Source organism: Oncorhynchus mykiss, chromosome 10 (genome assembly GCF_057628025.1).
Source record: "Oncorhynchus mykiss isolate SJ-2025 chromosome 10, ASM5762802v1, whole genome shotgun sequence".
Lineage (NCBI taxonomy): Eukaryota > Metazoa > Chordata > Actinopteri > Salmoniformes > Salmonidae > Oncorhynchus > Oncorhynchus mykiss.
The window spans coordinates 59,442,114-59,468,703 of record NC_143031.1 but is presented as its reverse complement, the minus strand read 5'-3'; the positions used below and the strand labels follow the sequence as shown (position 1 = coordinate 59,468,703).

Below are 26,590 nucleotides of genomic sequence, written 5' to 3'. Positions count from 1 at the left end.
ATAAGGCGGCCTGCATCTTGTGATCGTAGTGTACATGTAGGTATGTATGGCAGGACCAAATCGAAGAGAAATAGGTAGGAGCAAATCCATGTAAGGCTTGTACAATGCAAGGTCCCACAGTTCACAGTGCATGTGAGTGAAAACCAAACGAAGAGGTCAAAGGAATAGTACATAGAGCTCCGAGACAGGATTGTGTTGAGGTCTGAGGAAGGGTACCAAAACAACCGCAACATTGAAGGTCCACAAGAACACAGTGGTGTCACGACTTCCACCGAAGTCATCTCCTCTCCTTGTTGGGCGTCGTTCGGCGGTTTTTAGCCATCGCCGATCCATTTTTTCATTGTTCCATTTGTTTTGTCTTGTTCCCTGCACACCTGGTTTACATTCCCTAATCACACTGCATGTATTTATCCCTCTGTTCCCCCCCATGTCTTTGTGTGAAATTATTTTTGTTGTGTTATGCGCCAGGCTGGGTTTCCCCCTGTATTTCCGTGGTATTTCATGAAGGATGTTTAAATTGTTTAACATCTGCTTATTTTTTGGGACTATTTCGCGCCTTGCACTTTTTACCTTTGACTGGAGGTTTTGACACAGTGGCGTCTGTCTGTTTTATTGCCTCTGCCTAAATAAAGTGTGCGCCTGTTCACAACTCTCTGCTCTCCTGCACCTGACTCACCTGACTCAGCACTCAACCAATTAATCCTTTCTGGTAGAGTGGCCAGACAAATCAAAATGTATTAGTCAAATGCTCAAAATACAACAGTGAAATGATTGCTTATGAACCCCTAACCAACAGTGCAGTTTCAAAAATATATATGAATAAGATGAAGAGATAAATGTAACAAGTAATTAAAGACCAGCAGTAAAAAATAATAAAAAAATAGGGGGTTGCCGGTAAGAGTCAATGTGTGGGGGCACCGGTTAGTTGAGGTAGTATGTACATGCAGGTAGAGTTATTAACGTGACTATGCATAGATGAGGGGGGGGGGGGGGTCAATGCAAATAGTCTGGGTAGCCATTTGACTAGATGTTCAGTAGTCTTATGGCTTGGGGGTAGAAGCTGTTTAGAAGCATCTTGGACCTAGACCTGATGCTTCGGTACCGTTTGCCGGTAGCAGAGAGAACAGTCTAGGACTAGGGTGGCTGGAGTCTTTGACAATTTTAGGGCCTTCCTCTGACACCGCCTGGTATAGAGGTCCTGGGTGGCAGGAAGCTTGGCCCCAGTGATGTACTGGGCCATTCGCACTACCCACTGTAGTGCCTTGCGGTCAGAGGCCGAGCATTTTCCATACCAGGCAGTGATGCAACCAGTCAGGATGCTCTCGATGGTGCAGCTGTAGAAATTTTAGCGTATCTGAGGACCCATGCCACATCTTTTCAGTCTCCTGAGAGAGAATAGGTTTTGTCGTGCCCGCTTCACGACTGTCTTGGTGTGCTTGGACCATGTTAGTTTGTTGGTGATGTGGACACCAAGGAAATCGAAGATCTCAACCTGTTCCACTGCAGCGCCGTCGATGAGAATTGGGGCGTGCTCGGTCCTCCTTTCCCTGTAGTCCACAATAATTTCCTTTGTATTGATCATGTTGAGGGAGAGGTTGTTGTCCTATAGGCCTACTGCAGCTCTGACCAGGTCTCTGACCTCCTCCATGTAGGCCGTCTCGTTGTTGTCGGTGATCAGGCCTACCACTGTTGTGTCATCGGGAAATGTAATGATGGTGTTGGAGTCATGACTGGCCGTGCAGTCATGAGTGAACAGGGAATAAAGGAGGGGGCTGAGCATGCACCCCTAAGGGGCCCCTGTGTTGAGGATCAGTGTGGGGGATGTGTTGTTACCTACCCTTACCACCTGGGGGCAGCTGTAGTCAATGAATAGCATTCTCACATAGGTTTTCCATTTTCCAGGTGTGTAAGGGCAGTGTGGAGTGCAATAGAGAATGCGTCATCTGTGTATCTGTTAGGCTGGTATGCAAATTGGAGTGGGTTTAGCGTTTCTGGGATGATGGTGTTGATGTGAGCCATGACCAGCCTTTCAAAGCACTTCATGGCGACAGACGTGAGTGCTACCGGTCGGTAGTCATTTAGGCAGGTTACCTAAGTGTTCTTGGGCACAGGTACTATGGTGGTCTGCTTTAAACATGTTGGTATTACAGACTCGGACAGGGAGAGGTTGAAAATGTCAGTGAAGACAATTGCTTGTTGGTCAGCGCATGCTCGCAGTCCTGGTAATCTGTCTGGCCCTGCGGCCTTGTGAATGTTGACCTGTCTAAAGGTCTTACTCACATTGGCCTCGGAGAGCGTGATCACACAGTCTTTCAGTACAGCTGGTGCTCTCATGCATGTTTCAGTGTTATTTGCCTCGAAGCGAGCATAGAAGTAGTTTAGCTTGTCTGGTAGGCTTGTGTCACTGGGCAGCTCTGGGTTGTGCTTCCCTTGTAGGCTGTAATAGTTTGCAAGCCCTGCCACATCCTGCAAGCCCTGCCACATCCTTAGTCCTGTATTGACGCTTTGCCTGTTTGATGGTTTGTCGGAGGGCATAGCGGGATTTCTTATAAGCTTCCGGGTTAGAGTCCCGCTCCTTGAAAGCGGCAGCTCTAGCCTTTAGCTCAGTGTGGATGCTTTTGTAATCCATGGTTTCTGGTTGGGTTATGTACATACTGTGAGGACGATGTAATTGATGCACTTATTGATGAAGTCAATGACTGATGTGGTGTACTCCTCAATGCCATTGGAGGAATCCCGGAACAGATTCCAGTCTGTGCTAGCAAAACAGTCCTGTGGCTTAGCATCTGCTTCATCTGACCACTTTTTTATTGATCTTTTCACTGGTGCTTCCTGCTTTAATTTGGAATTATGGAATTATGGTCAGATTTGCCAAACGGAGCATGATGGAGAGCTTTGTATGCATCTCTGTGTGTGGAATATAGGTGTTACAGAGTTCTTTTCCATCTGGTTGCACATTTAACATGCTGATACAAATTTGGTAAAACTGATTTAAGTTTCCCTGCATTAATGTCCCCGGCTACTAGGAGCGCCGCCTCTGGGTGACCGTTTTTTGTTTGCTTATGGCGGAATACAGCTCATTCAATGCTATCTTAGTGCCAACCTCTGGCTGAGGTGGTATGTAAACAGCTACGAAGAATACAGATGAGAACTCTCTCGGTAGGTAGTGTGGTCTACAGCTTATCATGAGATACTCTACCTCAGGCGAGCAATAGCTTGAGACTTCCTTAGATATAGTGCACCAGCTGTTATTTACAAAAATACATAGTCTGCCGCCCCTTGTCTTACCAGACGCTGCTGTTCTATCCTGCCGGTACATCGTAAAACCAGCCAGCTGTATGTTGATATTGTCGTCGTTCAGCCACAACTCCGTGAATCATAAGATGTTACCGTTTTTAATGTCCCGTTGGTAGTTTAATCTTCCCCATAACTCGTTACCAGAAGCCACTCCTCAATTAAAAGCACATGACAGCCCACTTGGAGTTTGCCAAAAGGCACGTAAATGACTTTCAGACCATGAGAAACAACATTCTCTGGTCTGATGAAACCAAGATTGAACTCTTTGGCCTAAATGTCAAGAGTCACGTCGGGAGGAAAAACATGGTGGTGGCAGAAGGGTGCTCAGGACCTCAGACTGGGGCGAAGGTTCACCTTCCAACAGGACAACAACCCTAAGCACACAGACAATGCAGGAGTGGCTTCGGGACAAGTCTCTGAATGTCCTTGAGTGGCCCAGCCAGAGCCCAGACTTGAAACCGATTGAATATCTCTGGAGAGACCTGAAAATAGCTGTGCAGCGACGCTCCTAATACAACCTGACAGAGCTTGCCAGGATCTGCAGAGAAGAATGGGAGAAACTTCCCAAATACAGGCATGCCAAGCTTGTAGCGTCATACCCAAGAAGACTCAAGGCTGTAATCGCTGCCAAAGGTGCTTCAACAAAGTACTGAGTAAAGGGTCTGAACACTGAATACTTATGTAAATGTGATATTTCCGTTTTTTACCTGTTTTTAGTTTGTCAATATTGGGTATTGTGTATGGAATTACAACCAATGTTCCCTCTATGCTGTGCGAAGAACAAATATCAGCACGCGCAGAGAAGCACAAGATTGAGCTTCACTCAACTTTCTAGTTTTCACTTTCAATGTAACACACCGAAACAAAAACAACTATGAAAGAGATTTTCTTGTAGGCAGAGTGCATTGACTAGGATTTTCTATTAACCTCTACGGGATTGGTGTCCCTAAACCGGGATGGTTGTTGCTAACGTGCACTAATGTGATTAGAATGATGTAAGTAACCGCCAACTTTCCAGGACATAGACATGTCTTACATGGGCAAAAAGCTTAAATTCTTGTTAATCTAACTCATGTCAAATTTACAATAGCTATTACAGTGATACAAATACCATGCTATTGTTTGAAGAGAGTGCACAACAACAAAACACTTTTCACTCCAACTGGTTTGATACATTCACCTCTGAAGGTACAGTGCCTTGCGAAAGTATTCGGCCCCCTTGAACTTTGCGACCTTTTGCCACATTTCAGGCTTCAAACATAAAGATATAAAACTGTATTTTTTTTGTGAAGAATCAACAACAAGTGGGACACAATCATGAAGTGGAACGACATTTATTGGATATTTCAAATTTTTTTAACAAATCAAAAACTGAAAAATTGGGCGTGCAAAATTATTCAGCCCCCTTAAGTTAATACTTTGTAGCGCCACCTTTTGCTGCGATTACAGCTGTAAGTCGCTTGGGGTATGTCTCTCAGTTTTGCACATCGAGAGACTGAAATTTTTTCCCATTCCTCCTTGCAAAACAGCTTGAGCTCAGTGAGGTTGGATGGAGAGCATTTGTGAACAGCAGTTTTCAGTTCTTTCCACAGATTCTCGATTGGATTCAGGTCTGTGGGGATGGTGGGGATGGTGTGTTCAGCTGTGTTGTTTTTACGCCAAACATAACGTTTTGCATTGTTGCCAAAAAGTTCAATTTTGGTTTCAACTGACCAGAGCACCTTCTTCCACATGTTTGGTGTGTCTCCCAGGTGGCTTGTGGCAAACTTTAAACGACACTTTTTATGGATATCTTTAAGAAATGGCTTTCTTCTTGCCACTCTTCCATAAAGGCCAGATTTGTGCAATATACGACTGATTGTTGTCCTATGGACAGAGTCTCCCACCTCAGCTGTAGATCTCTGCAGTTCATCCAGAGTGATCATGGGCCTCTTGGCTGCATCTCTGATCAGTCTTCTCCTTGTATGAGCTGAAAGTTTAGAGGAACGGCCAGGTCTTGGTAGATTTGCAGTGGTCTGATACTCCTTCCATTTCAATATTATCGCTTGCACAGTGCTCCTTGGGATGTTTAAAGCTTGGGAAATATTTTTGTATCCAAATCCGGCTTTAAACTTCTTCACAACAGTATCTCGGACCTGCCTGGTGTGTTCCTTGTTCTTCATGATGCTCTCTGCGCTTTTAACGGACCTCTGAGACTATCACAGTGCAGGTGCATTTATACGGAGACTTGATTACACACAGGTGGATTGTATTTATCATCATTAGTCATTTAGGTCAACATTGGATCATTCAGAGATCCTCACTGAATTCTGGAAAGAGTTTGCTGCACTGAAAGTAAAGGGGCTGAATAATTTTGCACGCCCAATTTTTCAGTTTTTGATTTGTTAAAAAAGTTTGAAATATCCAATAAATGTCATTCCACTTCATGATTGTGTCCCACTTGTTGTTGATTCCTCAACAACAGTTTTATATCTTTATGTTTGAAGCCAGAAATGTGGCAAAAGGTCGCAAAGTTCAAGGGGGCCGAATACTTTCGCAAGGCACTGTAAATAATGTACTAACATTCAGTAACCTTGCTCTGATTTGTCATCCTGAGGGACGCTGAGATAAAATGTAGCATAGTTTTGTTTGATAAAATCTATTTTTATATTCAAATGTAGGAACTGGGTCCTACAGTTTGAACCCCTGCTGTCTCCCTCTCCTGTAAACTCCCTCTTTTAGTTTTTTTTTCACCAACATCAATCAATTGTGAGCTTCAAGCTATCTCTCGTAAAACCCATGTCCTCAACACCCAGACGAGCTACTAGAGTGGAGACCATAAAACACAGCATAAGACAGATATCTTACTGTAAAGTAAATAATTGTTACATATCCAACAAATAAGTTGAATACATCATTTTCTATCACAATGCACAACTGTATGGGCATGTCAGTCTGTTTCATTAGTGGCATCCTGGTCCAGTCTGTTCAATGCACTGAAAAGACCACTGAGTGGAGGTGTTGCACAGGAGTTTTTCAAACTACTAATATATTCATTAAAGATCAGGTTATGTCAATACTCAATACAGAAATCAACAGTGTTGATATTCAAAACATGTATTACAGATTTACATCAATGATCTTGCTAAAGGTAATAAATATACATTTAAAGTAGGTGTCAACGCAGTTTAATTTCCTGTTAGTGTCTCATAGTGTTACAATGGTATTTGATTGAATATGTATTTCCACCTTTGTCATCCAGAGTCATTTAACTGTTAAGGGACAGGTGTCACGTAACCCAGGGCTGAATACAGCGAAGAATGTGTTAGATGACACAACGTTAAACAAACTGTAAAGATGTACCTTTGATTCAGCATCATAAAAGGAACGCATCTGTCTGTCGAAATCTAAGAACACTCCCAGTGTTGTAAGAAATGCTTTTCCAGATTCTTGTTGGCTTAGAAATAAATAAAGGGCTTTCATTTCCCAATTCTGGTATTTGAGGGTCATCAGGGACATAATAACCTTTTCCTATTTCATATGTAAAAACCCAGAAACCATTAATAGGGGTTAAGAGCCCTTGTCAGAGTGGCTATGTCTGTGGCTACAATAACATACCATGACTGTTTCTCTTTGCTAAAAATGGAATCTTCCCTCACCTTCAATTCCCAGTTTAACTGTCCGGAACTGAATCTGTCCTCACTAAAGACATTAAGAGCTGTGGGAACATCAGTTACATTTGTGTCCCTACAATAAACCTTTCTACCTTCACACACGTCTAGGTTAGGGTGAGCAGACGTTGGGTCTAGAGTGATGTCCACAAAAAAAGAGGGAACAAGTTTTGGTGAATTCATTCACTCACATGGTTTGCTGATACGGACGTAACTTGAAGGTACAGCCGTGTAATGATACTATGTTAGTTCTTTGTTAATGTGTCCTACCTTTGAATCGCTTCACTTCACCCCGTGCAGCAAATGAACAAATCAAATCAGAGAAACATTTAACCACTAATCTTGTCAACAGACAATAGATTTTGGGTTGTATCACCTGTTCTTCTTATGGGTGTTCTTCAGTAAATGCTAATAACCCTGAATGACTGTGCTTGTGGGGTGAATAAGATCTAAGAACGTAGATTTAAAAAAAAAACATTAAATAATGAAAAGGTATGTTAATAGAAATGTACCGTTAGGGACACATTTCTTCTGTGTAGTTGTATCCTTGGCAGTTTGCATACCACATTCTGCATGAGTAAAACATGTGATTATTGACATATTATGTATTAATAATAAATCAACCATATTGATCTCTCTATATGTTCAATGCATGATAAATTACTAATTGAGTTAAAGAGAATCCTTAGCTGCTACATCAACTTTGTACATATAAATTAATGATATACAGCACATTCGGAAAGAATTCAGATCCCTTCCCTTTTTCCACATTTAGTTACGTTACAGACTTATCCTAAAAATGTATTAAATACTAATTCTTCACACAATACCCCATAATGATAAAGCGAAAACAGGTTTTCTGACATTTTGGTAAATGTATTAAAAATAAAAAACTGATAACTTATTTCCATAAGTTTTCAGACCCTTTGCTATGAGACTCGAAATTGAGCTCAGGTGCATCATGTTTCCATTGATCATCCTTGAGATGTTTCTACAACTTGATTGGACTCCACCTGTCATAAATTCAATTGATTGGACATGATTTGGACTGTCTATATGAGGTCCCACAGTTGACAGTGCATGTCCGAGCAAAAAGCAAGCCATGACGTAGAAGGAATTGTCCATAGAGCTCCTAGACAGGATTGTTTCAAGGCACAGATCTGGGGAAGGGTCCCCAAGAACACAGTGGCCTCCATCATTCTTAAATGGAAGAAGTTTGGAACCATCAAGACTCTTCCTGGAGCTGGCCGGTCAGCCAAACTGAGCAATCGGGGGATAAGGCTTTGTTGAGGGAGGTGACCGAGATCCCGATGGTCCCGCTGACAGAGCTCCAGAGTTCCTCTGTAGAGATAGGAGAACCTTCCAGAAGGACAACCATCTCTGCAGCACTCCACCAATCAGGCCTTTATGGTAGAGTGGCCAGACAGAAGCCACACCTCAGTAAAAGGCTCTTAACAGCCTGCTTAGAGTTTGCCAAAAGACTCTCAGACCATGAGAAATAGTGCTCCAACTGTCTGCAATAGGCTGAGAGAGGCTGGACTGAGGGCTTGTAGACCTGTTGGAAGGCAAGTCCTCACCAGACATCACTGGTAACAACGTCGCCTATGGGCACAAACCCACCGTCGCTTTACCAGACAGGACTGACAAAAAGTGCTCTTCACTAACGAGTCACGGATTTGTCTCACCAGCGGTGATGGTTGGATTCGCGTTTATCGTTGAAGGAATGAGCGTTACACCGAGGCCTGTACTCTGGAGCGGTATTAATTTGGAGGTGGAGGGTCCGTAATGTTCTGGGGTGGTGTGTCACAGCATCCTCGGACTGAGCTTATAGTCATTGCAGGCAATCTCAACGCTGTGCGTTACAGGAAAGACATCCTCCTCCCTCATGTGGTACCCTTCCTGCAGGCTCATCCTGACATGACCCTCCAGTATGACAATGTCACCAGCCATACTGCTCATTCTGTGCATGATTTCCTGCAAGACAGGAACGTCAGTGTTCTGCCATGGCTAGCGAGGAGCCCGGATCTCAATCCCATTGAGCATGTCTGGGACCTGTTGGATTGGAGGGTGAGGGCTAGGGCCATTCCCCCCTGAAATGGGAACTTGTAGGTGCCTTGGTGGAAGAGTGGGGTAACATTTCACAGCAAGAACTGGAAAATCTGGTGCAGTCCATGAGAAGGAGAAACTGCAGTACTTAGTACAGCTGGTGGCCACACCAGATACTGACTGTTACTTTTGACCCCCCCCCCCCCCCCCCCCCCCCCCCATTGTTCAGGGACACAGTATGCCATGTTATTCCATGTTCAGTTTAAGTCTCAGTTGTTGAATCTTATATTCATACAAATATTTACACGTTAAGTTTGCTGAAAATAAACGCAGATGATAGTGTGAGGACATTTATTTTCTTGCTGAGTTTACAGTAAGGCAGGTCAGTTGAAGTCACCGGACCAGTACCAGTGCACCTCCAATCTCTCAGCATTAAAGAGAGGATAAAGATAGAGGACCGGGTCAAGACCGGACCATGAGGGAACCACAAGGTGAAGATGGCTGGGGTAGGAGGGAGAAGTATTGCTTGTAAGAGGAAGTGCAAATCAATTCATTAGGGCATTATAACACATTGCTTCACAAGGCTTTATAAAGCCTGATCTGAATCCTCTATGACTATTGTTATAGATGTTGATAAGCAGTTATTACTACCTGTGTGGTGCATTGTAATTCATTATGTATAGTTCATAAGGCATACATGTGCATGAAGAGGATAAGTGTTACTAAACAATATGTGTATGGAAGAAATAGGAGCTTTTGCAACTAGCAAACAGTTGATATGCTCACCAGGACTTTGAGCTGCCATGAGGACTGTGAGAGCTGCCAGTATCAAACTCAGCCACACTCCTGTCGTAAAGATCAGAACATCACTGTGATGACGATATCATAATTGCAGGTATTAGAAGAAGTTTAATCAATTGCGCCATTAAACACAGGGTGTGATTTTCACTATGTTACACATCCCTAAATGTGACCCTGGTCATTTCATTCAATTCCACCTTCTGTCTCAAAGCTAAAACCAGTAGGTCATACAACCAATGTGTAGGAACCCTTGAACAAATAGACTGTGTTATACTGAACTTTGAACTTTCAGCTGTTGGATAAGTTTTATCTTATAACTGCTATTATTACTGCTATAAAAACATACACAATGGGAGCCATTGTGGAAATATACAGTCGATAGTGAAAGTCTACACACCCCTTGCACAGTGTCGTGTCTTTGGCTATGCTGGATTAAGTAGTAGGACATGCTATTCTATAAAATAATTAGTCCGTAATTAATATTTCCTGATTGAGCTAATCCTGTAAATGTAATTAACTAGAGAGTCCGGGACCACAAAATATTATTTATAGAGATGTTATCTTCCGAATAAACTCTTAAAGACCTAGTAATATTTTATATCAATAGCAGTCAATAATAATCGTCACCTTAATTCAGTCTCATCTGAAATGTGTAAATTCTTCATGAACCCTGGCTATCGTAAATACAGTATTTTCTGCATTCTAAATTACCGCCCATTTGGAAAAGGAAAATGCAATACATATTTACTCCGAGCTGCGCTTCGGTAGGTTGGTGGTAGATGGAAGGCCGTGTTGCCAAACCAAGTCCTTTGCCCTTTGAAGAATGTCTCTGGTGGTCAATTGGATATGTTGTAGTAACGTCGTTGTGTGATAGATGGGATACTTTGTCTGTTCCTTCCTGACCCTCGTTTGCAGCTGCTGTTGCTAACTCAACGGCTAGGAGGTATCACTTCTGTAGTGAATAAGAGTTCAAAGTTCATACCATTCGCAACCGAACCTCATGCTGATGTTGGCTTCGTTCTGTAGTTATTATCTGAACCATTCTGACATCGGACCGTTGTCCTCACATCCTCGGAACAGGTTACATTTTCGTCAAGGCTTTATATAGTGGAGCGAGAAGGGTGTGTCTGAAAAGTTTTATAACCCATGACTCTTCACAGGGGCGGGTCACTGATTGAGCAGAGCCCTAACCTTATGAAAACCCAATTCTCACATATTAGAAGCTAAAATCACATTTCATCCCATCGCGAATAATTTCATAATCAAACGTTTAAATTGAACAACAATTCCAGGTGAATCCGATAACTCTGATGTGTAGACTTTCCACTGTAGAGTTTGTCATCTTATCATTGATGAGAATGTCTCAGATGACGACCAAACTGACATTATATTCATTAAGTACCAACGCATATGTTCATTTGGTCGGATTACCAGAATATAGTTCATTTCCCCCCACCTTCTGATGTTCCCAGAATCTCTATGTTAACCAAGGGGTTTGCAAATGTAACATCAGTAGGGTAGAGAGAGGAAAAAGGGGGGAAGAGGTATTTATGACTGTCATAAACCCATCCCCAGGCCTACGTCATGACAAGTCTTCACATTTTTCTGCCTTAAAATTCTACGTACAAAGTGATTGAATTAGATGTTTTCCTACCCATCTACACAACCTACTCCACATTTTTACAGTGAAGAAAAGTTATAGAAAATGTTCCGAATTAATGAAAAATGAAAATGTATTGACACCCAGAGTTAATCCTTGGTGGAAGGACTTTAGGCAGCCATTACAGCTGTGAATCGTTTTGAATAAGAAGTTACTAACCTTGTAAAACTCTTAGGGCAAAATACAGTATATCCATTGTTTTTATCAAAATTGGTCTTTGGGCCAATAACCCTAAAGGTTGCTGGTTCGAATCCTGAGCCGACTAGGTAAAACATCTATCGATATGCCCTTCAGCAAGGTACTTAATTTCTCCTGTAAGTCACTCTGGATAAGAGCATCTACTAAAATATCAAATCTAATTCTCAAGCTCAGTCAATTTGGTTGGGAATTATTGATGACAGCAACATTCAAACTTAGTCTCTTATTGTCAAGCATTAAGTCAGGAATGACAACATCTCCAGTCCCTACCGGTGACAAGCATAGCCATAACATGATGCTGCCACCATTTACTCCACATTACTGGCCTGTATAACACAATGAACAGGAAGCCTGTGTTACAAAATCCACTCCGAAGGCCATGTAAACAGTGAAAACCTGACCCTGGGAAAGTTGTATTTTTAGCAGGACAATTAGACAAAGGTTAATGCCAAAGACAGACCATAGTGACTTAGTGTTCCTCAGTGGTCTAGTCTCTCATTAGGTGCAAAAACTTGCCTAATGCGGCCCACTTCTTGGAGGCAGGCCACTCGATTTGGCCTATGTGTTATATTGGCATTGAACATGTCACCCTCCCTAGGAGAGGGGGTGACCTTGATAATTTATAGTTAAAACGAGAGGCTGCCTGGATCTTTAACTTAAAGACCCTTGTTCCCTTAGGTCTCAATGTAGACTGATCTGAAGCCATTCTTGTGATTATTGTGACTTTGCCATTGTAATTGTTTGTAAGCTTGTGTAGTCTAAAATGAATTTATGATCGTATGCTATCCATTTGTTGTTTGTATGCTGTTCTTTGTAGGCCATTTTAATATTTGAGAATTAACCAATGATATTAGGCCATTCTTGGCCATGATTACAGACACCTGTGCCTTTTGACACTATATAAACGAGTCATCCCGCAGTGTTTGTGATTATACCCTGACTTGGCTGTCGAAACGTTGGTAATTACATTTTTGCATCTGAGCTCCTAGAGTGTGCGGCTCTCTTTTATTTTCTAGTCTCAGTCCTGACATAAATTTGCTTAAAAATCCACGTTTAAATATTGCTGTCCATGAATGACTCCCAACCAAATTTACTGAGCTTGAGCAATTTTGACTAAAACAAAGGATATATGCTTCCCTGAGTTGTGCTGAGTATAATTTTATTCTAAATGATTCACTGCTGTGATGGCTGTCAATGGTGCTTCCACCAAGTATTCGCCACTGGCGCCCTGTGCTCTTCACAGATGAAAGCTGGTTCACACTGAGCACATGTGACCGACGTGACAGAGTCTGGAGACGCCGTGGAGAACGTTCTGCTGCCTGCAACATCCTCCAGCATGACCGGTTTGGCAGTGGGTCAGTCATGGTGTGGGGTGGCATTTCTTTGTGGGGCCGCACAGCCCTCCATGTGCTCGCCAGAGGTAGCCTGACTGCCATTAGGTACCGAGATGAGATCCTCAAACCCCTTGTGAGACCATATGCTGGTGCGGTTGGCCCTGGGTTCCTCCTAATGCAAGACAATGCTAGACCTCATGTGGCTGGAGTGTGTCAGCAGTTCCTGCAAGAGGAAGGCATTGATGCTATGGACTGGCCCGCCCGTTCCCCAGACCTGAATCCAATTGAGCACATCTGGGACATCATGTCTCGCTCCATCCACCAACGCCACGTTGCACCACAGACTGTCCAGGACTTGGCGGATGCTTTAGTCCAGGTCTGGGAGGAGATCCCTCAGGAGACCATCCGCCACCTCATCAGGAGCATGCCCAGGCGTTGTAGGGAGCTCATACAGGCACGTGGAGGCCACACACACTACTGAGCCTCATTTTGACTTGTTTTAAGGACATTACATCAAAGTTGGATCAGCCTGTAGTGTGGTTTTCCACTTTTAATTTTGAGTGTGACTCCAAATCCAGACCTCCATGGGTTGAATTTGATTTCCATTGATAATTTGTGTGATTTTGTTGTCAGCACATTCAACTATGTAAAGAAAAAAGTATTTCATAAGAATATTTCATTCATTCAGATCTAGAATATGTTATTTTAGTGTTCCCTTTATTTTTTTGAGCCGTGTATTTCAATTGACTAATTTCCTTATATGAACTGTAACTAAGTACAATCTTTAAAATTGTTGCATTTTATATTTTTGCTCAGTACATTCAAATGTTAAACTTTATCAACAGATTTATTTTATTTATTAATTGGGACAACATTTTAACAGAACTGAAGAATGCAAAGTATATTGCTAACTTGTACTAAGAGTAGCTTCACAGTATACATTCATAATCTAGCTACAGGTAGAAAAAAGTCAAAGATATTTGGTTGATTTTATAAAACTGCAATTTTTAGTCGTAAAAGATTTGTTTGAGTAAGCTTTGGTTCATTCAGCCATTCTTAGGGGGAAAGAATAGGGTTTTTGGGATAAATGCAAAATAGCATCTGAGGTTAACACAGGCTTAGGGGATGTTATACATTTTGATCTGAGATAATATCCAACAGTTAATAGGAACGTTATTAATGTAGCCTTTTGTGTTTTTTCTAATTACATAAATGCTTTCAAAAAAATCAAAGTGACGTTAGCTGATGACGATTAGCTCCTAAGCCTGTGTTTACCACAGACCCTATTTTCAACGTTTATCCCAAAAACATATCAAAACTCCATTCATTTTCCAATTGGGTTTGTTCAACGAACCATGGGAAAAAAATACACACATTTACAACTGGGAATCACTGAACACAAAATGTGCTCAATGCATGTCTCATTTGACATGAATTTCACCTCAATCTCAGACCCTTTTCACGCTATCGTGCTGACCCAACCGACACTGTGCTGCCCCTGATATTTTCCTTTCACATTGTCCTTTCCAGCACGGCCACCGCAACCACACTGGATGCTTAACCAGGCCAGCGCAGTACAGCTCAACTTGACTCAGTGGTGAGAAAGGGGTTTTGGTATGCTTTCAAATTATTCTTATTGTGTATTTGTCACGTTGTCCAGGGCTGAGCAGAGGAAAGTAGTTTGATGTCTTCACATCAGTAAAAGTGTAAAGAAGTGACTTTGTATCAACATGATAAAAAGACAGAGTGTGTCTGTCACAGTCTAGAAACACTCCCACAATAGTGAGCTCTGCCACAGTTATTGGTGGTTGAGGGTCGGTACTGACATGGAAACCTTTTTCTTTATCATAAGAAAGAATCCAAAATCCATTCTCTGGAGTTAAAGGAACAGTAGGTCTTCTCTCAACATTTTCTCTGGCCACACCAACATACCATGACAGTTTTTCTGTTGATGAATCCTTTACCTTCACTTCCCAATAGTGTTGTCCTGAACTGAAACTCTCTTTAGAAAACACATGGAGATGCGTTCTAGAGGATTTCTCTGTATCTTTTTCTTTAATGTATTGAGCCCGCTGCTTTCCTTGATTGACTCTAATAGCAGGGTGCGCAGTCTTTTCATCCAGAATGATGTTCTCTGGGGGAAACAGAAAGACTAGATTTATTTCATTCACACAATATGATGGGATGGATTGGTAAGGATTTCAGATAATGTGGACCTACAGGTAACTGCCAAAATAAAGGAAATACTTGAGGAAATTAGGTTTCAGGTGTCTCTGTTATGGTGTGGGGTGATTTTTCCTGGCATGGTTTAGGTCCACTCAACCCCTTAGAGGTCCAGGTATATGCCAATAACTACACATCCATTCTGAGTGATAACCTTCAACCTATGCTGAAGCATTTCTATCCTGAAGGGAGAGGTCTCTAATAGAATGACACTTCCCCCACAGGACACGAGTTGTCACAATGGTTTCATGATCATGAACACAATGTAAACCATATGCCATGGACATCTCAGTCACCAGATCTCAACTCAATTGAACATGAATGGGTGATTCTGGAGCGGTGCCTGAGACAGCGTTTTCAACCATCAACAAGAGCTCCAGACACTTATAGAATCTATACCAATGTGTAATGAAGCTGTCCTGGTAGCTAGTAGAGGCCCAACACCTTATTAAGACACTGTTGGTTTCCTGTTTTTAGGTTGTTACCTGTATAAAGTAATAATCTAATGAACACACAATTTTCCTGTCCTACTGATATTTTCTTTTACCTTTGAATCTTTTCACCTGGTGCCAATCTGCATTTAAAAAAGTAAAGTGTGAGTGTCCAGTATTTCAATTGTTTCAAAAAATTATATAAATTATAAATTGTATAACGCACTCCAACATGTAAGCAGACTTAGTTTTATGAACAATGTAAACACTCAATTATACAATATTGAGGTTAAAGCAATTCCCCCCCCCCCCCCCCCCCCCCACTCCAGTATAACTTTACCTTTCAGATTAAGTTCTTCACCAGCTGCTCTCTGTTCAGTAGGTGTCAGCACTGTGTTTTCTGCCCCTAATGGACCACAATTTGGTAATATTGGTATTCATCAGTTACATTATCAAAGTTATATCATATCATATACAGTATATCATGAGTGAACATTACATTGTATTTGGGTTTTTTCTCCTGTTGAATGGAAAAGGTGAAAGTTATTTTAAAAAGGTGAATGTGGAACTGGGACAGTCAAATCCTATTGCGATTATGTCAAATTATCATCAAAATATACAACTAAAAGGGACATATATTTGTTCTCCTATCACTTTACCTTCCAGATGAACATCATTTCCAGCTGCTCTCTGTTCAGCAGGTGTCTGCACTGTGTTTTCTGCCCCTAACGGAGCATATTTAGGTAATGTAAAAATTAATCCGTTTACGACATTTTTAAAGTTATATTATATCATATACAGTATATCATGAGTGAACATTCATTTCAATTAGGTTTTTTTCTCCTGTTGAATGGAAAAGGTGAAAGCTATTTTAAAAAGGTGAATGTGGAACTGGGACAGTCAAATCCTATTGCGATTATGTCAAATTATCATCAAAATATACAACTAAAAGGGACATATATTTGTTATCCTATTACTTTACCTTCCAGATGAACATAATTTCCAGCTGCTCTATGTTCAGTAGGTTTCAGCACTGTGTTTTCTGCCCCTAACGGAGCACATTTAGGTAATATTGGTATTCATCAGTTACTACATTATCAAAGTGATATTATATCATATACAGTATATCATCAGTGAACATTACATTCAATTAGGTTTTTTGCTTCTGTTGAATGGAAAAGGTGAAAGTTATTGTAAAAAGGTGAATGTGGAACTGGGACAGTCAAATCCTATTGGGATTATGTCAAATTATCATCAAAATATACAACTAAAAGGGACATATATTTGTTCTCCTATGACTTTACCTTCCAGATGAACATCTTTTCCAGCTGCTCTCTCTTCAGTAGTTGTCTGCACTGTGTTTTCTGCCCCTAACGGAGCACATGTAGGTAATATTGAAATTCATTAGGTTACAACATTACTATATATACAGTATATCATGAGTGAACATTACATTCAAATTAGGTTCTTTGTCTCTGTTGAATTGAAAAGGTGAAAGTTATTGTAAAAAGGTGAATGTGGAACTGGGACAGTCAAATCCTATTGTGATTATGTCAAATTATCATCAAAATATACAATTATGAAGGAAATTAATTTCTTATCCAGTTACTTTACCTTCCAGATTGAATTCTTTTCTAGCTGCTCTCTGTTCAGTAGGTGTCTGCACTGTTTTTACTGCCCATAACGGAGCACATTTAGGTGAAACTGGTATTCATCAGGTTACATTATCAAAGTTATCATATACAGTATATCATCAGTGAACATTACCTTCAATTAGGTGTTCTGTCTCTGTTGAATGGAAAGGTGAAAGTTATTGTAAAAAGTTATTGTAAAAAGGTGAATTGTGGAACAGGGAGAGTCAAATCCTATTGAGATATGTGCATATTATGCTTGGTGTCAATGGAAAGGTTTTCTCAAAAATAAGTTAGTTACATGTATCTTATGATAGCCTTCACCCAGAGATCAAAATGAAAATTACCTGCCGGCCTCTGTCCCAGCTCAGCTTGATCTGAAATATAGAGACACATTTGTCAAAATATTGTCAAAATGTAATTCTTAGTTTATTTATCAGATTAAATACACTACCTGAACGGTTTCTGGACTTTTGGGATGAAGACCACATGGACCCTAAAAGATTTTAAAAATATTATTGTTTCAATATTGACTTTTGTCAAAATAATTTCTCTATAGGGTCATTATTACTGATATAACTTGCTCTTATAATTAAACCACAAACACTAATATGACTGAATTCCAGATACCTCTTTGTTTGCACAGGATGACAGAGCACAGAGCACAGATGATGACCAGAGACAGGATCAGAGTCACAATGAAGGCCTCTTTGTAGACTCCTGCAAATATAACATGGATCAAATGCCTCTAAAGCTCTCAAGACAGAACATCATCACAGTGAAATTAAGTGAAACACCTCTTCAACATGTTCATCCTCCTCTAAACTAGTGTCTGTGGGATGGGGAGAGAGGGATCTGATCGTTGGTAAGATGTTTGTGTAGGAGACTAACTCACCAGGTACAGCTGTATGTGGCAGAATTCTGCCCTCTCTCTTCGCCTCCTCAGACAGAGAGACTGTACAGGCGAGCCAATCGGAGTATGAGGAAGCATACAGCAGCCAACTACTGACACTCACCAAGCCATGGGGATCTGATACAGAAAGATAGGGAGGGGAAATCAAAATATTCACATTGACTTTGTTGGGTTCTAAATATCAAGAGTAAGAAAATGACGGACTCTATGAAAGCTCCAACCAAGTTGATTCAGCCCAAAGGATCGAACATCTGAACAGACAAAAACATATTTCCACCAGTGGTAATATACTGTATACACCCCAATTTAGGTGGAGTCTCCTGCTTCTCTCTAAACATTACATGTTTATTGCTAGGCAGGAAGTTAAGGGATACGGGCAATAAACTGTTCCTTCTCCCTTATTGTGACCTGAACTGACCTCAACCCCTTTCCTCAGTAATGCACAGCTCACCATTATCAGTCCCTGCCAACATATGATCATCTGTCCCTGTACTCAGTACATTCCAAGCTTAACATCATCTACCATTTTGGGGTGACAGATAGCCTAGTGGTTAGAGCGTTGGGCCAGTAACCGAAAGGTTGCTTGATCAAATCCCTGAGCTGACAAGGTAAAAATCTGTCTTTCTGAACAAGGCAGTTAACCCACTGTTCCTAGGCCGTCATTGTAAATAAGAATAGGTTCTTAAACTCTGGGATAGGGTATGCATGTAATTAGTAGCATTGGATATAAAACACTTTGATGTTTCTAAAACTGTTAAAATAATGTCTGTGAGTATAACGGAATTAATATAGCAGGTGAAAAGCCAATATTTTTCTATTTTTAGCTCCCAGGCTCTTCCAATGCAAACCTATTGCTCATATGTATTTCCGCCTCGAAGAGTGCATTACCTATGGCTTCCACTAGATGTCAACAGTCTTTATGCAAGACTTCAGGCTTGTTTTTTTGAAAAAATAACAAGAAATTGTAGTTTCTCTGAAGAGAGCCACAAAAAAAAGTAGTGTTTTGGCGAGCGTGAATGAGGGCGCGCTTTTCGTTATTTTCCTTTCCAACTTAACATACTACTTTCCGTATTAATTATAATTTATTTAGATATGAGAGTATCTGAGGATTAATTAGAAACGTTGTTTGACTGGTTTCGACAAAGTTTACCGGTAGCTTTTGGGATTCCTTTGTCTGCATGTTGAACGAGTGGATTACTGAAATCAATGGCGCCAACTAAACAGACCTTTTAGGATAAAATGAAGGACTTTAACAAAATGACCATTCATTGTGTAGCTGGGACCCTTGGGATTGCAAACAGAGGAAGATCTTCAAAAGTAAGTGATTTATTTTATCGCTATTTGTGATTTTGTGACGCCTGTGCTGGTTGACAAATATGTTCCTGTGGGGTGCTATCAGCAGACAATCACACGCTATGCTTTCGCTGTAAAGCCTATTATGAATCGGAAAACAACGTTTGATTAACAAGATTCTAAGCTTTTGAATGATGTAAGACACTTGTATTTTCATGAATGTTTAATATTACAACTTTTATTCGAATTGAGCGCCCTCCAATTTCACCAGATGTTGTCGACTGGTGTCCCGCTTTTTACATTTTTTTAAACGTTTATTTTGGGGTGGTAGGTAGCCTAGTGGTTAGTTTGTTGGGCCAGTAACCGAAAGGTTGCTACATCCCCGAGCTGACAAGGTAAAAATCTGTATTCTGTCCCTGAACAAGGCAGTTAATCCACTGTTCCTAGCCAGTCATCGTAAATAAGAATTTGCTCTTAACTGACTTACCTAGTAAAATGTAAAAAATACATTCCTCCTACAGATAACCATTAACTTCTGGTGTAGACCCAAGACTGCGGCACCCCACATTTCTCTTACTTCCGGCGCCGACAGAGATGGCCGCCTCGCTTCGCGTTCCTAGGAAACTATGCAGTTTTTTGTTTTTTTACGTGTTATTTCTTACATTAGTACCCCAGGTCATCTTAGGTTTCATTACATACAGTCGAGAAGAACTACTGAATATAAGATCAGCGTCAACTCACCATCAGTACGACCAAGAATATGTTTTTCGCGACGCAGATCCTGTGTTCTGCCTTACAAACAGGACAACGGAGCGGATCCCATGCAGCGACCCAAAAAAACGACTCCGAAAAAGAGGGAAACGAGGCGGTCTTCTGGTCAGACTCCGGAGACGGGCACACCGTGCACCATTCCCTAGCATTCTTCTTGCCAATGTCCAGTCTCTTGACAACAAGGTTGATGAAATCTGAGCAAGGGTAGCATTCCAGAGGGACATCAGAGACTGTAACGTTCTTTGCTTCACGGAAACGTGGCTTACTGGAGAGACGCTATCCGAGGCGGTGCAGCCAACAGGTTTCTCCACGCATCGCGCAGACAGAAACAAACATCTTTCTGGTAAGAAGAGGGGCGGGGGCGTATGCCTTATGACTAACGTGACATGGTGTGATAAAAGAAACATACAGGAACTCAAATCCTTCTGTTCACCTGATTTAGAATTCCTCACAATCAAATGTAGACCGCATTATCTACCAAGAGAATTCTCTTCGATTATAATCACAGCCGTATATATCCCCCCCCCAAGCAGACACATCGTTGGCTCTGAATGAACTTTATTTGACTCTTTGCAAACTGGAAACCATTTATCCGGAGGCTGCATTCATTGTAGCTGGGGATTTTAACAAGGCTAATCTGAAAACAAGACTCCCTAAATTTTATCAGCATATAGATTGCACAACCAGGGGTGGAAAGACCTTGGATCATTGTTACTCTAACTTCCGCGACGCATATAAGGCCCTGCCCCGCCCCCCTTTCGGAAAAGCTGACCACGACTCGATTTTGTTGATCCCTGCCTACAGACAGAAACTAAAACAAGAGGCTCCCACGCTGAGGTCTGTCCAACGCTGGTCCGACCAAGCTGACTCCACACTCCAAGACTGCTTCCATCACGTGGACTGGGACATGTTTCGTATTGCGTCAGACAACAACATTGACAAATACGCTGATTCGGTGTGCGAGTTCATTAGAACGTGCGTTGAAGATGTCGTTCCCATAGCAACGATTAAAACATTCCCTAACCAGAAACCGTGGATTGATGGCAGCATTCGCGTGAAACTGAAAGCGCGAACCACTGCTTTTAATCAGGGCAAGGTGTCTGGTAACATGACCGAATACAAACAGTGCAGCTATTCCCTCCGCAAGGCTATCAAACAAGCTAAGCGTCAGTACAGAGACAAAGTAGAATCTCAATTCAACGGCTCAGACACAAGAGGCATGTGGCAGGGTCTACAGTCAATCACGGACTACAGGAAGAAATCCAGCCCAGTCACGGACCAGCATGTCCTGCTCCCAGGCAGACTAAATAACTTTTTTGCCCGCTTTGAGGACAATACAGTGCCACTGACACGGCCTGCAACGAAAACTTGCGGTCTCTCCTTCACTGCAGCCGAGGTGAGTAAGACATTTAAACGTGTTAACCCTCGCAAGGCTGCAGGCCCAGACGGCATCCCCAGCCGCGCCCTCAGAGCATGCGCAGACCAGCTGGCCGGTGTGTTTACGGACATATTCAATCAATCCCTATACCAGTCTGCTGTTCCCACATGCTTCAAGAGGGCCACCATTGTTCCTGTTCCCAAGAAAGCTAAGGTAACTGAGCTAAACGACTACCGCCCCGTAGCACTCATTTCCATCATCATGAAGTGCTTTGAGAGACTAGTCAAGGACCATATCACCTCCACCCTACCTGACACCCTAGACCCACTCCAATTTGCTTACCGCCCAAATAGGTCCACAGACGATGCAATCTCAACCACACTGCACACTGCCCTAACCCATCTGGACAAGAGGAATACCTATGTGAGAATGCTGTTCATCGACTACAGCTCAGCATTTAACACCATAGTACCCTCCAAACTCGTCATCAAGCTCGAGACCCTGGGTCTCGACCCCGCCCTGTGCAACTGGGTACCCGACTTCCTGACGGGCCACCCCCAGGTGGTGAGGGTAGGTAACAACATCTCCACCCCGCTGATCCTCAACACTGGGGCCCCAAAGGGGGTGCGTTCTGAGCCCTCTCCTGTACTCCCTGTTCACCCACGACTGCGTGGCCACGCACGCCTCCAACTCAATCATCAAGTTTGCGGACGACACAACAGTGGTAGGCTTGATTACCAACAACGACGAGATGGCCTACAGGGAGGAGGTGAGGGCCCTCGGAGTGTGGTGTCAGGAAAATAACCTCACACTCAACGTCAACAAAACTAAGGAGATGATTGTGGACTTCAGGAAACAGCAGAGGGAACACCCCCCTATCCACATCGATGGAACAGTAGTGGAGAGGGTAGCAAGTTTTAAGTTCCTCGGCATACACATCACAGACAAACTGAATTGGTCCACTCACACAGACAGCATTGTGAAGAAGGCGCAGCAGCGCCTCTTCAACCTCAGGAGGCTGAAGAAATTTGGCTTGTCACCAAAAGCACTCACAAACTTCTACAGATGCACAATCGAGAGCATCCTGGCGGGCTGTATCACCGGCAACTGCTCCGCCCTCAACCGTAAGGCTCTCCAGAGGGTAGTGAGGTCTGCACAACGCATCACCGGGGGCAAACTACCTGCCCTCCAGGACACCTACACCACCCGATGTCACAGGAAGGCCATAAAGATCATCAAGGACATCAACCACCCGAGCCACTGCCTGTTCACCCCGCTATCATCCAGAAGGCGAGGTCAGTACAGGTGCATCAAAGCTGGGACCGAGAGACTGAAAATCAGCTTCTATCTCAAGGCCATCAGACTGTTAAACAGCCACCACTAACATTGAGTGGCTGCTGCCAACACACTGACACTGACTCAACTCCAGCCACTTTAATAACGGGAATTGATGGGAAATGATGTAAATATATCACTAGCCACTTTAAACAATGCTACCTTATATAATGTTACTTACCCTACATTATTCATCTCATATGCATACGTATATACTGTACTCTATATCATCGACTGTATCCTTATGTAATACATGTATCACTAGCCACTTTAACTATGCCACTTTGTTTACATACTCATTTCATATGTATATACTGTACTCGATACCATCTACTGTATCTTGCCTATGCTGCTCTGTACCATCACTCATTCATATATCCTTATGTACATATTCTTTATCCCCTCACACTGTGTACAAGACAGTAGTTTTGGAATTGTTAGTTAGATTACTTGTTGGTTATTACTGCATTGTCGGAACTAGAAGCACAAGCATTTCGCTACACTCGCATTAACATCTGCTAACCATGTGTATGTGACAAATAACATTTGATTTGATTTAGCATGATTATTAATATTCAAAGTTCAGAAATCCGAACCCATCAATTTACACAAAGTAGTGTAACTGAAAGTACACCACAACCCAGGTTAGATTTTTAACCCAAACCACAGGTACTAGAACATTTGTGTTAGCAGAGCAGAGACAGTGTGAGGAAGTATCCAAATGTAATCACCAGAAGTGTTGAGCACTTCTTGTTCATTTCTGATCTCTGTCCCCTCTTTGTTTCTCCAGGTGAGTTTAGGTTGTGGTGACCATCCCTCTGATGAACAGGTAACGTTCATCTGACCTCCTCCTCCTCTTGCTTCAGCAACAGAGAGAACTGGTTCACTACCTGTTACTAATGGACAGATGAAAGGGGATAAGCCACAACTATTAGGACACAGATTGAATGACAGAATAAATTGGAAGAATGCCAGATATGTATTTTACAATGTATTGTTAGATGGTTCCTCGCAAGGTAGTCTATGGGCCAGGAGAAACTGTATTCTATGGTTTGGTTTTCTTTTAAACAACCATTTCAAACTCCAGCTATATTTAGCCACTGCTAGCTCAAATGCAATGGGAGTGATAGGGGCATCAAGGCATTTTTCTAAAAGTCATGGCCAAACAACTCAAATCACTTAAAGGATGGTTTGCCCATTATTTTACATTACATGGATGCCCCTATGACTTCCATACATATTTTCTGGGGGTTATATAAGGCTAAAGTAGTGGCTGTACCCCTAATGCAATTGTAAACTGAGAGGTGGCAAATGTAACTGCCATTTTGTTTTTACTCTGTGGTACCAAAGACTACTAGGCCTCTATTCAGAAGTATATCAGAGTAGGAGTGCTGATCTAGGATCAGGTGCTTTGGGGGTGACACCACAATACACAGTTTCACCATCAATTTGAGCGATAACCCTTACCATTCACTGTGAGGAAGACACTGGCCTTTTCATACCACTGTTCACTGCTGACTTGGCACACATACTCCCCCCTGTCTTCCAGTGTGACCCTCTCCAGTGTCAGGGAAACGTTCCCTCTCTCCATCCCCCCAGTTAGAGACACCCTGCCCCTGTACTGAGGGTCCATCGGGGCCTCCTGGATCTTGTGATCTTTGTACAACAAGGCAGGACTGTGGGAGTTACTGGAACGGTACCAGCGCACCTCCATTGGCTCCACATTGAAGATAGGTGAGAGTTCACAGAGTAGAGAGACAGAGGAGCCAGACAGGGTTGAAGTTGGACCATCAGGGACAGTTAAGGTGAATGTCTCCTGGGCTGGAGAAGGAGAGACACGGGGGGGGGGAGAGGGTGACTTACTTGTGCCAGACTCCCACGGACAGTTTCCTGGACACAGATTCAGCTTGGCCTAACCTGGATCTCCATTAAAATGACTTTAATCCCAGACTAAGATTAATCTGTGTCCCGGAAACCATTTATTTGAGTTACTGATGAAATTAACAGTGTAAACATTCTCACCAGGTTGAGCAGCTCTGATGGGAACTGTGAGAGTAGCCAGTATCAGCACCCTCAGACACAACCCTGTATAAAAGATAAAGGACATCAAAATGACATTATCACGATTTAGGTGTGCGGTAGCCTGAGAGAGAGAAACATTGTAGGTACATACAAAGTATCAAAATACTTTACCAATAAAGTTACAAAAATTGTCATAATGATTATGCCCATGTTGACTCCAATGCTTCCCACAGTTGTGTCAAGTTAGCTGTATGTCCTTCGGGTGGTGGACCATTCTTCATACATACAGGAAACGGTTGAGCGTGAAAAAAACAGCAGCGTTGCAGTTCTTGACACACTTAAACCGGTGCGCCTGGCACCGACTACCATACCCCGTTCAAAGGCACCTAAAATATTTTGTGTTGCCCATTCACCCTCTGAATGGCACACATACACAATCCATGTCTCAAGGTGTAAAAATCCATCTAATTTACTTCATCTATACTGACATCAATAAAATATCATAACTTTCACCTGGATTCACTTGGTCAGTCAATCATGAAAAGAGCAGATGTTCCTAATGTTTTGTACACTCATGGTCAAATCAGATCCCGCCTTTTGTCTCAGAAGTGAAGCTATTGGGTTCATTAGCAACCAGGTGAAGGTGAATGATCAGATGGAGCCTGTGAGGCTGAACTTTGGACTTTCAGACATTGGTTTTTATCTTTTTACTACTGCTACAGTATATTGGTTAAATAGCCACACTAGCACTAGCAGCCATTTTAGGAAAGTACACGCACAGTAGTCATTTTAACGAAGTTGAATGTAATAATACAGAATCGATTCCTAATAGTAATTACTAGAAATAATACACAGAGAATAAATCGAACAAATTGTCCTATCACTTGTGAAAGGAAAACAACAAATGCAACAAATCCAAGGGGCATTTATGTTACATAAATAACATTTCTTAATAGACAAAAGCAAGTGAAGAGTTGTGAGAAGGGGGAATAGAAGAAGCATAACTTTTTTCAATTAAGAGGTAACTGATAACCTTTCATTTAAATGTTAACTAATCTTTTACTAGAGAAGTCATAGAAAATGGATTTGTACCTAAGTGCATGGTGCCTCGATTTCCAACGGTCGTAAACATCAAATGTATCCTCACTTTAGGGATCCTCCGATGATCCTATAGATTCATGACCATCCAACATACATCCCGTGCATTTAAATTCTACCGTAAAATGAGAAAGCAAATAGAATAGTTAGTCAGCACGAAAGTCATTTTTCTTGCCCACTCCCTATATATTTCATTGTGCTTTCACTTTCCCGTTTCTTGCAGTAACATGGGTTAATGGTTGACAAAAGGTGACTTTGACACTACGCATCTCAGAAGATTGCTATACCATATTGATGTGATTCCGGAAATGTTAAACCCTTATCCAGGTGTTGTGAGATCTGATAATATGTGTAAGGTGACTGTGAAAAGACGACCCTTAAAGCCATCAAATCGACATGTCCACAAATCATGTAACCACAGGGGAAATAAATCATTGGGGTGTGCCCCATTACATAATCCCCATCCCTGATTTTTTCTTTACACTCAAACTCTGAATACCAAAGAGATT

At 42.0% G+C, this 26,590-nt stretch overlaps 1 protein-coding gene and 1 long non-coding RNA gene across 7 annotated transcripts; both read right to left on the bottom strand.

Moving 5' to 3' along the window:
- Positions 1-7,802: 7,802 nt before the first annotated feature.
- Positions 7,803-10,923, bottom strand: LOC149980098 (uncharacterized). The gene is made up of 2 exons (XR_016483849.1): positions 10,777-10,923; positions 7,803-9,839 (listed from the first exon to the last, which is right to left on the bottom strand). It is a non-coding gene; the product is annotated as an uncharacterized LOC149980098 (long non-coding RNA).
- Positions 10,924-13,814: 2,891 nt separating this feature from the next.
- Positions 13,815-26,341, bottom strand: LOC110534364 (butyrophilin subfamily 3 member A1). Of its 6 annotated transcripts, none has more exons than XM_090187230.1 (16): positions 26,076-26,341; positions 24,984-25,046; positions 24,429-24,782; positions 23,693-23,857; positions 18,167-18,301; positions 17,902-17,991; positions 17,726-17,767; positions 17,619-17,648; positions 17,408-17,428; positions 17,255-17,314; positions 16,945-17,010; positions 16,623-16,688; positions 16,300-16,365; positions 15,981-16,046; positions 15,757-15,783; positions 13,815-15,129 (listed from the first exon to the last, which is right to left on the bottom strand). In XM_090187230.1, exons 1-16 carry the CDS (start codon positions 26,113-26,115, stop codon positions 14,609-14,611), a joined length of 1,812 nt encoding a protein of 603 aa, XP_090043356.1. In that variant the 5' UTR covers positions 26,116-26,341; the 3' UTR covers positions 13,815-14,608. The 6 variants fall into 6 exon arrangements, with proteins under 6 accessions (XP_090043356.1, XP_090043357.1, XP_090043359.1 ...); XM_090187231.1 differs by having other exon boundaries at positions 13,815-15,120; XM_090187233.1 differs by lacking the exon at positions 16,623-16,688.
- Positions 26,342-26,590: the final 249 nt, after the last annotated feature.